The sequence below is a fragment of the Entelurus aequoreus genome, linkage group LG17 (assembly GCF_033978785.1).
Source record: "Entelurus aequoreus isolate RoL-2023_Sb linkage group LG17, RoL_Eaeq_v1.1, whole genome shotgun sequence".
NCBI classification, from domain to species: Eukaryota; Metazoa; Chordata; class Actinopteri; order Syngnathiformes; family Syngnathidae; genus Entelurus; species Entelurus aequoreus.
Genome location: NC_084747.1, coordinates 25,959,591 through 25,971,903, shown reverse-complemented (window position 1 = coordinate 25,971,903; position 12,313 = coordinate 25,959,591). Strand labels below are relative to the sequence as shown.

Here is a 12,313-nt window from a genome sequence, read left to right as displayed (position 1 = left end):
CAATCTATGGTAAAAGATCATCTATAGTTTGACTGCACTCTATTGTTTTTAAGAAACGGCTGCAAAAATGTCAGAATCCTTTTCCTCTCGGTACAACTGGAACACTTGGTCCACCTGGTACACTCGGTACAGCTGGTACACTTGGTCCAGCTGGTACACTTGGTACAGCTGGTACACTCGGTCCAGCTGGTACGCTTGGTACAGCTGGTACACTCGGTCCAGCTGGTACACTCGGTACAGCTGGTACACTTGGTCCAGCTGGTACACTCGGTACAGCTGGTACACTCGGTCCGGCTGGTACACTCGGTACAGCTGGTACACTCGGTCCAGCTGGTACACTCGGTACAGCTGGTACACTTGGTACAGCTGGTACACTTGGTCCAGCTGGTACACTTGGTACAGCTGGTACACTCGGTCCAGCTGGTACACTCGGTACAGCTGGTACACTTGGTCCAGCTGGTACACTTGGTACAGCTGGTACACTCGGTCAAGCTGGTACGCTTGGTACAGCTGGTACACTCGGTCCAGCTGGTACACTCGGTACAGCTGGTACACTTGGTCCAGCTGGTACACTTGGTACAGCTGGTACACTCGGTCCGGCTGGTACACTCGGTACAGCTGGTACACTCGGTTAAGCTGGTACACTCTGGACAGCTGGTACACTTGGTACAGCTGGTACACTTGGTCCAGCTGGTACACTTGGTACAGCTGGTACACTCGGTCCAGCTGGTACACTCGGTACAGCTGGTACACTTGGTCCAGCTGGTACACTTGGTACAGCTGGTACACTTGGTCCAGCTGGTACACTTGGTACAGCTGGTACACTCGGTACACTTGGTCCAGCTGGTACACTCGGTACAGCTGGTACACTCGGTCCAGCTGGTACACTCGGTACAGCTGGTACACTTGGTACAGCTGGTACACTTGGTCCAGCTGGTACACTTGGTACAGCTGGTACACTCGGTCCAGCTGGTACACTCGGTACAGCTGGTACACTTGGTCCAGCTGGTACACTTGGTACAGCTGGTACACTTGGTCCAGCTGGTACACTTGGTACAGCTGGTACACTCGGTACACTTGGTCCAGCTGGTACACTCGGTACAGCTGGTACACTCGATACACTTGGTACAGCAGGTACAGTTGGTCCATAGAAAATAAATGTGTGAGAAAAAGTGTTATGTCACTTAGAACAACAATCTATGAAGTATTTATCGTGTACATTGAACTGTCATAAAGTAGAATAAGTGCATTATTCTGCTGAAGTGATCATTTGATGAAGTATTATTATATGTATAAAAACTAGCTCCCTGCCCAGTGTGACTAGTAATACTACACACAGGATAGTCATAAATACTACTGTAACAGCAATGTGTATATTAGGAATGAATATGCACAGTACACATGTAACAGTGCTTGTAGTATTCAAGTATTGCAGTAGCAATAAACCCTTCAAAGTACATGTGTACTGTTGAAACCCTGTACTTCATGCTAATATGGCAATACTAATATTCAAATACTGCAGTACCTCACTTTTTGAAGCAAATCATGTTTCCATAAGAAAGAATATGAATCCAAAGTAAGAAGACAAAACATTTAATGGAGCTTATTAATAGTTTGACATGTAGGAAATATTCATGATGAATGAAAGGAATAATTAAGACCTTCTTAGTAACTTCATTGAACTCTTGATGATGGGACTTCCTTTTGTTTAATGGAGATTATTAATAGTTTGACACGTAGGAAGCTATGTGAAATATTCACGATGAATGAAAGAAATAATACTAATTTAAGACTTGTAACTTTATTGAACTCTTGATGATGGGACTACTTTTCTACGTTATTCTGAGTTCTTTCTGAAACACAATACTTTTTTGCACCTTTCTCTAATCAAGTACCGGCGTTTGCACTATTCTTTGCTGGATTATTATTCCAGAAATACTTCATAAAAGTAAGAAAACAACTGAATCAGCAACATGTGGATTCTTTGTTTGGCTTATGGATGATACTTTTTACTTTTCAATCGATATTCTCCATTTTAAGTACTTTTAGTTTTTTTTTTATGTGGTAATAAATGTAATTCTTTATAGGAAAATGCCGTCCATTTGTTATATTTACTTTTATTACACTTCTGAGTATCATTTGCAAGTATGCAAATCGTTTGAGATGTGTTGCCGTAGTCAGGTAGTCGTCTTTGCCATTAAGTGAATGTTTTTTGTTGAGTCCTACAAAGTGTTTGTGCTCTAAGTACTGTACTTATTACACAGCAGATGTTTGATAACATGCATCTTATTGGTACTTTCCATTACCAAATGTGGAGGTGTTGAAATTGCCATGCAAAATCACTAATGCTAATCAGTAGCATGTATATGTACTATCGAATGTAAATTAGCATCAAGCTAGGGTATTTAAAAAAATGAAACTTTACTTTTGAGTGCTTTCTATCAGGCATGCTTGCTCTGTTGGCATGAAAAATGACAACAAATATGCTTGTTTCCCCGCCAGGTTTTTGAGTCGGCAACCTGACGTCATGCGTAATAAAGGTATCCAAATAATATGCTGTGTGAGTTCATGTGACATCCTTAGTTGGACACACCCTTCTGCCACATGATAACGCGGGTAAACGGACTAGTTTGTCACAAGCAATGTTTGACGATACAATACCTGAGACAGTCTACAAAACTTGGGGCAAAATTGTGCTGAAAAAAATGAATGGGAAAAACCAAATCTATTAAAATTGATGTGTGCAAAACCGAGGTACTTCTGTATTAGCATTTATAATCTTATTGGCTTTCTGTTGAGACCTGCACGCACTTTGTTACGTATCGATACATCTTCCCGACACACAGACACATCCTTCCAACAAATAGATACGTCTTTCCTATGCATCGACACATCTTTCCGATGAATAGATACATCTTTCCGACGAATAGATACATATTTTCCACGCATCGATACATCTTTCCGATGCATCGATACATCTTTCCGATGCATCGATACATCTTTCCGACAAATAAATACATCTTTCCGACGCATAGATTCATGCTTCCGACGAATAGATACGTCTTTTGGGTGCATTGATACATCCTTCCGACGAATAGATACAACTTTCCTAAGCATCGACACATCCTTTCGACGAACAGATACATCTTTCAGACGAATAGATAGACCCTTTCGACGAATAAATACATCTTTCCGACACATCAATACATCTTTCCCACGCAAATATACATCTTTCCAATGTATCAATACATCTTTCCGACGAATAGATTATCTTTCCTATGTATCGACACATCTTTCCAATGAATAGATACATCTTTCCCACGCATTGACACATCCTTTCGACGAAGATACTTCCTTCAGACGAATAGATACATCCTTCCGACGAATAGATGCATCTTTCAGACGAATAGATACATCTTTCCGACGAATAGATACATCCTTCCAATGAATAGATACATCTTTCCGACGAATAGATACATCCTTCCGACGAATAGATACTTCTTTCAGACAAATAAATACATCCTTCCGACAAATAGATACATCTTTCAGACGAAAAGATCATCTTTCCCACGCATTGACACATCTTTTCAACGAATAGATATTTCTTTCCGACGAATAGATACATCTTTCAGACGAATAGATACATCCTTCCGACGAATAGATACATCTTTCAGACGAATAGATAATCTTTCCCACGCATTGACACATCCTTTTGACGAATAGATACTTCTTTCAGACGAATAGATACATCTTCCGACAAATAGATACATCTTTCCGACGAATAGATACATCCTTCCGACGAATAGATACATCTTTCCGACGAATAGATACATCCTTCCGACGAATAGATACATCTTTCAGACGAATAGATGCAACTTTCAGACGCATTGAAACATCCTTCGGACAAATAGATACATCCTTCCGACGAATACATCTTTCCGGTGCATTGATACAGCTTTCTGACGCATCGATACATATTTCCCACGCACAAATACATCTTTCCAATGCATCGACACATCTTTCCAATGAATAGATACATCATTCGGACAAATAGATACTTCTTTCTGACAAATAGATACATCCTTCCAATGAATAGACACATTCTTCTGACTAATAGATACATCTTTCAGACGAATAGATAATCTTTCCTACGCATCGACACATCTTTCCAATGAATAGATACATCTTTCCCACGCATTGACGCATCTTTTCGACGAATAGATACTTCTTTCAGACAAATAAATACTTCTTTCAGACGAATAGATATTTCTTTCAGACGAATAGATACATCTTTCCGACGAATAGATACATCTTTCAGACGAATAGATACATCTTTCCGACAAATAGATAATCTTTCCTACGCATCAACACATCTTTCCAATGAATAGATACATATTTCCCACGCTTTGACACATCCTTTCGACGAATAGATACTTCTTTCAGACGAAAAGATACTTCTTTCAGACGAATAGATACTTCTTTCAGATGAATAGATACAGTACATCTTTCAGACAAATAGATACATCCTTCCGACGAATAGATGCATCTTTCAGACGAATAGACACATCTTTCCGACGCATCGATACATCTTTCCGACGAATAGACACATCTTTCCGACCCATCGATACATCTTTCCGACGAATAGACACATCTTTCCGACGCATCGATACATCTTTTTGACGCATCGATACTTTCTGACGCATCGATACATCTTTCCGACGCATCGATACATCCTTTCGACGCATCGATACATCCTTCCGACAGATACATCTTTCCCACGCATAGATACATCTTTCCGACGCACCGATAAATCCTTGCGACAAATAGATACATCTTTCCGACGCATTGATGTATCTTTCTGACGCATCGATACATCTTTCCAACTAATACATACATATTTCCTGTGAATAGATACATCTTTACAATGCATCGACACATCCTTCCGACGAACAGAAAATTCTTTCAGACGAATAGATCCATCTTTCAGACGCATCGACACATCTTTTCGACGCATCGATACATCCTTCCAACGAATAGATCCATCTTTCAGACGAATAGATCCGTCTTTCAGACGAATGGATCCATCTTTCAGACGAAAAGATCCATCTTTCAGACGCATCGACACATCCTTCCGACGCAGTTACATCTTTCAAACGAATAGATTAATCTTACCGACAAATAGATTCATCTTTTCGCCGAATAGATACATCTTTCCGACGCATCGACACATCCTTCCGACGCAGTTACATCTTTCAAACGAATAGATTAATCTTACCGACAAATAGATTCATCTTTTCGCCGAATAGATACATCTTTCCGACGCATCGACACATCCTTCCGACGAACAGATACATTTTTCTGAGTAGATACATCTTTCTGACGCATCAACACATCCAACAAATAGATACATCTTTCCGACGCATCGATACATTCCCCATTCCACTCGTAAGACGTTTCTTTGAACATACATGCCTGGATGCTACAAGATATGATGGAATATACAGTCAAGTTTGGTCAGATTGTAATAATCAGTGAGGTCTAGGATATGAAGAGTTGAAGTAAGAATGTCTGCGAGGTGAATGTGGATGAAGACAGGAAGTATGAATCATTATAATATGTAGGCATGAATGGAAGGATGCTGTATAAAAGCATGGTCCACCTACTGATCTCAGAGTTCCTTGCAAATGACAGTGTCCAACCACTTCTTGTAGGCCAAGGCAAAGCGTCTCTGCTCAGGATGACAAGGGCCATCCAGGACTGCGCACACAAAGGTGAACTCTGACGACAGGCTGGGTAGACTCGGAGGTCGAAGGCCTCTCTTCAGACGCTTGCTGTTACGAGGCAACGATACGCCATCTACCTCCATGGCAGCGTGTCCGTTCACATCCTCCCCCCAGTCTCTACCGCCCGCAGCCTTTACCAGGCCGCCGGAGTTATTTAGAGTGCTGGCGCCGCTGCTGTTCAGGTGGTGATGTTCTAACCTCCACTGGTGCCACAAGTAGAAGACATGACGCCTGCGGGAGAGTACAAGATGTATTCATTATTCTCCTTTCATGGAACTGCTCAGATTGTCTTCCAAAACACAGATAGGGCAGCTCTGGTCTGAGGGCACGGTGCAGCGTCCAAAGTCTTTCTCTTCCACAAGAGGACACATGACCGAAGTGAGACCTCTGCCAGCACAACACTGGTTAGAATGGATTCATTCTAGTTTCATGGAGTTCATGGAGTCCCGTTATGACGTGTTCCAGGCTGAATTACTGCGTCTTCTCGGACAATACTATAGAGTTACTTCCGGTTCCGGTTCACCGTGCGTGACTGCTCGCCGTCTGTTCGCTGTTGCGAAAAAGCTAAGTAGCGCTCTATCTGTGTGCTTTTAATTGTTCTACAGCTTTCTTTATCACTTCTCAAACATTTTTAGTGGTACTATTTAACTTGCAAATCACCCGATCTCTGTCCCACCACCCTTTCCTCAGCTAGCTAGCTGCTAAGCTAGCGCGGAGAAAGGCAGCGCCGGTCAGTAAGAAGCTACTCCTACAGACCGCGACCACTTCCCTGAGGACAGCAGGAACTTCACTCGGTGACAGAAAACACTGTGAGTAATGGCTTCCTGCGCGTCTTGCACCATACTCACGGAGAGGTTGGCTCTGCTAGAGGGCCGTGTCCGCCAGTTAGAGCAGAGTAATGTCGTAACTTTAGATGTTGCGGACACATCTGCTAGCGTTAGCTGTAGCGAGCTAACTAGCCCAGCTTGTAGCAGTCCTAAGCGGCCTACAAGCTACGGTGTACCGGTTGAGACGCATAATAGATTTAGCTCTTTAGCTAGTCCTACACCCCAGTCTACCGGGCACCACACCTTAGTTATAGGGGACTCCATCACCCGAAACATAAAGCTTAGCAAACCAGCCACAATAAAGTGTATCCCCGGGGCCAGAGCACCTGACATTGAAGCTAATCTTAGGGAGCTAACTCGCAACAGGCCTAGTAAACACGTACGACAGGCTAATCGCACCACTAATTATGCGAATATAGTTGTACACGTTGGCTCCAATGACACTAGAATGAGACAGTCAGAGATTACAAAGAGAAACATAGCCAGGACTTGTGATCTCGCCAGAAAGATGTCCAGGCATCGAGTAATTGTCTCTGGCCCCCTGCCTGCGAGAGGCAATGATGAGAGATATAGCAGATTAGTCTCGCTTAACAAGTGGTTGGCTTGCTACTGTAGGCAGAAGGGACTAACGTTTATTGATAACTGGCCCTCTTTCTGGGGCAAACCAGGCTTGCTGATGAGAGACGGCCTTCACCCTAACCAGGAAGGCGCCATCATCCTGTCTAGAAACATAGACTACTATTTAAGTCTCACTTGACTGACTACACTAGAGCAAGCCCGGTCACAGGCAATTACAATGTCTGTTAGTCCGGGTGAGGAGTCAGTTAAGCTAGAACTAGCCAGCGCCAGGCTGGATAATCCATGTACGCATAGCAATTCTCTTAGAATAATACACAATTCACATAATGTTTTTTCTGTTGTGTCTGTGTCAGGGGTGGACATGCATTCTACTGAGGTGGCAAATTATGATATGTCCAGTCTATTGCAGCACCAAGCAAACAATCGGAAAATTCCCGTCATATCAATTCCTAGATATGGTCGAAACTATTTAAAGTGCACTACGCATAATAAACGCAACATTGTTAATATTGCCACTACGGATAATCTTAACAAAAACTCGTCAAAACAGCCCAATACCTATAATATGGGCTTTTTAAACATAAGATCATTGTCTCCCAAGGCGTTATTGGTTAATGAGGTCATTAGGGACAACAATCTTAACGTCATTGGTCTTAGCGAAACCTGGCTCAAACCGGACGAATTTTTTGCGCTCAATGAGGCATCTCCTCCTAACTATACGAATGCGCATGTTGCCCGCCCTCTTAAAAGGGGAGGGGGTGTCGCACTAATATACAATGAAAATTTCAACCTTACCCCTAACCTAAATAATAAATATAAATCGTTTGAGGTGCTTACTATGAGGTCTGTCACACCGCTACCTCTCGACCTGGCTGTTATCTACCGCCCCCCTGGGCCCTATTCGGACTTTATCAGTGAATTCTCAGAGTTCGTTGCTGATCTAGTGACGCACGCCGACAATATAATCATAATGGGGGACTTTAATATCCATATGAATACCCCATCGGACCCTCAGTGCGTGGCGCTCCAAACCATAATTGATAGCTGTGGTCTTACACAAATAATACATGAACCCACGCATCGCAACGGTAATACAATAGATCTAGTGCTTGTCAGGGGTGTCACCACCTCCAAAGTTATGATACTTCCATATACTAAAGTAATGTCCGATCATTACCTTATAAAATTTGAAGTTTTGACTCTTTGTCAACAAGCTAATAATAATAATAACTGCTATAGCGGCCGCAACATTAATGCTGCCACAACGATGACTCTTGCTGACCTACTGCCTTCGGTAATAGCACCATTCCCAAATTATGTCGGCTCTATTGATAAACTCACTAACAACTTTGACGATGCCTTGCGCGAAATTATTGATAGTATAGCACCGCTAAAGCAAAAAAGGGCCCCTAAAAGGCGCACCCCATGGTTTACAGAAGAAATTAGAGCTCAGAAATTATCATGTAGAAAACTGGAACGCAAATGGCGCGCGACTAAACTTGAGGTTTTCCATCAAGCATGGAGTGATAGTTTAATAACTTATAAACGCATGCTTACCTTAGCTAAAACTAAATACTACTCAAATCTCATCCGCCTCAACAAAAACGATCCTAAATTTCTGTTTAGTACAGTAGCATCGCTAACCCAACAAGGGACTCCTCCCAGTAGCTCCACCCACTCGGCAGATGATTTTATGAATTTCTTTAATAAGAAAATTGAACTCATTAGAAAGGAGATTAAAGACAATGCATCCCAGCTACAACTGGGCTCTATTAACACAAATACGACTGTATATACGACGGACACTGCCCTCCAAAATAGTCTCTCTATTTTTGATGAAATAACATTAGAGGAATTATTACAGCGTGTAAGTGGGATAAAACAAACAACATGTTTACTTGACCCACTTCCTGGGAAACTTATCAAGGAACTGTTTGTATTATTAGGTCCATCAGTGTTAAATATTATAAACTTATCACTTTCCTCCGGCACTGTTCCCCTAGCATTCAAAAAAGCGGTTATTCATCCTCTGCTCAAAAGACCTAACCTCGATCCTGACCTCATGGTAAACTACCGACCGGTCTCCCACCTTCCGTTTATTTCCAAAATTCTCGAAAAAACTGTTGCACAGCAGCTAAATGAACACTTAGTGACTAACAATCTCTGTGAACCTTTTCAATCCGGTTTCAGGGCAAATCACTCTACGGAGACAGCCCTCGCAAAAATGACTAATGATCTATTGCTAACGATGGATTCTGATGCGTCATCTATGCTGCTGCTTCTTGATCTTAGCGCCGCTTTCGATACCGTCGATCATAATATTTTATTAGAGCGTATCAAAACACGTATTGGTATGTCAGACTTAGCCTTGTCTTGGTTTAACTCTTATCTTACTGACAGGATGCAGTGCGTCTCCCATAACAATGTGACCTCGGACTATGTCAAGGTAACGTGCGGAGTTCCCCAGGGTTCGGTTCTTGGCCCTGCACTCTTTAGTATTTACATGCTGCCGCTGGGTGACATCATACGCAAGTACGGTGTTAGCTTTCACTGTTATGCTGATGACACTCAACTCTACATGCCCCTAAAGCTGACCAACACGCCGGACTGTAGTCAGCTGGAGGCGTGTCTTAATGAAATTAAACAATGGATGTCCGCTAACTTTTTGCAACTCAACGCTAAGAAAACGGAAATGCTGATTATCGGTCCTGCTAGACACCAACATCTATTTAATAATACCACCTTAACATTTGACAACCAAACAATTAAACAAGGAGACTCGGTAAAGAATCTGGGTATTATCTTCGACCCAACTCTCTCGTTTGAGTCACACATTAAGAGTGTTACTAAAACGGCCTTCTTTCATCTCCGTAATATCGCTAAAATTCGTTCCATCTTGTCCACTAGCGACGCTGAGATCATTATTCATGCGTTCGTTACGTCTCGTCTCGATTACTGTAACGTATTATTTTCGGGCCTCCCTATGTCTAGCATTAAAAGATTACAGTTGGTACAAAATGCGGCTGCAAGGCTTTTGACAAAAACAAGAAAGTTTGATCATATTACGCCTATACTGGCTCACTTGCACTGGCTTCCTGTGCACTTAAGATGCGACTTTAAGGTTTTACTACTTACGTATAAAATATTACACGGTTTAGCTCCAGCCTATCTCGCCGATTGTATTGTACCATATGTCCCGACAAGAAATCTGCGTTCAAAGAACTCCGGCTTATTAGTGATTCCCAGAGCCAAAAAAAAGTCTGCGGGCTATAGAGCGTTTTCTATTCGGGCTCCAGTACTCTGGAATGCCCTCCCGGTAACAGTTAGAGATGCTACCTCAGTAGAAGCATTTAAGTCCCATCTTAAAACTCATTTGTATAATCTAGCCTTTAAATAGACCCCCCCTTTTTTAGACCAGTTGATCTGCCGTTTCTTTTCTTCTCTCCTCTTCTCCCCTGTCCCTTGCGAGGGGGAGTTGCATAGGTCCGGTGGCCATGGATGAAGTGCTGGCTGTCCAGAGCCGGGACCCCGGGTGGACCACTAGCCTGTGCATCGGTTGGGGACATCTCTGCGCTGCTGACCCGTCTCCGCTCGGGATGGTTTCCTGTTGGCCCCGCTGTGGACTGGACTCCCGCTGATGTGTTGGATCCACTGTGGACTGGACTTTCACAATGTTATGTCAGACCCACTCGACATCCGTTGCTTTCGGTCTCCCCTAGAGGGGGGGGGTTACCCACATATGCGGTCCTCTCCAAGGTTTCTCATAGTCATTCACCGACGTCCCACTGGGGTGAGTTTTTCCTTGCCCGTATGTGGGCTCTGTACCGAGGATGTCGTTGTGGCTTGTACAGCCCTTTGAGACACTTGTGATTTAGGGCTATATAAATAAACATTGATTGATTGATTGATACTCTCTTACTTTATACAAGTCACTTCCCAAGATCAACATAGACTTGTGTTTGTCACTCAGCTGCAGGGAAAGGCATATGCATGATTTCATCACATTCGACATCCTTTTGGCTTAAATCAAGCATTTCCAGGCATGAAAATGGCAAAATGAAGTTAAAATAAATCTGAGGCACTGTATTGCATATCATTAAAGGCCTACTGAAATGAAATTTTCTTATTTAAACGGGGATAGCAGATCCATTCTATGTGTCATACTTGATCATTTCGTGATATTGCCATATTTTTGCTGAAAGGATTTAGTAGAGAACATCGACGATAAAGTTCGCAACTTTTGGTCGCTGATAAAAAAAGCCTTGCCTGTACCGGAAGTAGCGTGACGTCGCAGGTTGAAGGGCTCCTCACATTTCCCCATTGTTTACACCAGCAGGGAGAGCGATTCGGACCGAGAAAGCGACGATTACCCCATTAATTTGAGCGAGAATGAAAGATTTGTGGATGAGGATCGTGAGAGTGAAGGACTAGAGTGCAGTGCAGGACGTATCTTTTTTTCGCTCTGACCGTAACTTAGGTACAAGGGCTCATTGGATTCCACACTTTCTCCTTTTTCTATTGTGGATCACGGATTTGCATTTTAAACCACCTCGGATACTATATCCTCTTGAAAATGAGAGTCGAGAACGCGAAATGGACATTCACAGTGACTTTTATCTCCACGACAATACATCGGCGAAGCACTTTAGCTACGGAGTTAACGTGATAGCATCGTGCTTAAATGCAGATAGAAACAAAATAAATAAGCCCCTGACTGGAAGGATAGACAGAAGATCAACAATACTACCAAACTCTGGACCTGTAACCACACGGTTAATGCTGTACCGCCTGGCGAAGCCTAGCAATGCTGTTGCTAACGACGCCATTGAAGCTAACTTAGCTACAGGACCTCGACAGAGCTATGCTAAAAACATTAGCTCTCCACCTACGCCAGCCCTCATCTGCTCATCAACACCCGTGCTCACCTGCGTTCCAGCGATCGACGGCGCGACAAATGACTTCACCCGATCATCGATGCGGTCAGCGGCTAGCGTCGGATAGCGCGTCTGCTATCCAACTCAAACTCCTCCTGGTTGTGTTGCTGCAGCCAGCCGCTAATACACCGATCCCACCTACAGCTTTCTTCTTTGCAGTCTCCATTGTTCATTAAACACATTGCAAAAG

General features: G+C 43.0%; 1 protein-coding gene across 1 annotated transcript in view; it reads right to left on the bottom strand.

Annotated features, from left to right (window-relative positions):
- Positions 1-1,151: 1,151 nt before the first annotated feature.
- ptar1 (protein prenyltransferase alpha subunit repeat containing 1) overlaps positions 1,152-12,313 on the bottom strand; it is a 37,111-nt gene continuing 25,949 nt past the window's right edge. The window contains exon 7 of the mRNA XM_062025383.1: positions 1,152-6,014. Coding sequence (XP_061881367.1) covers positions 5,669-6,014 — 346 coding nt within the window. The 3' untranslated portion in view covers positions 1,152-5,668. The remainder of the gene's footprint in view (positions 6,015-12,313) is intronic.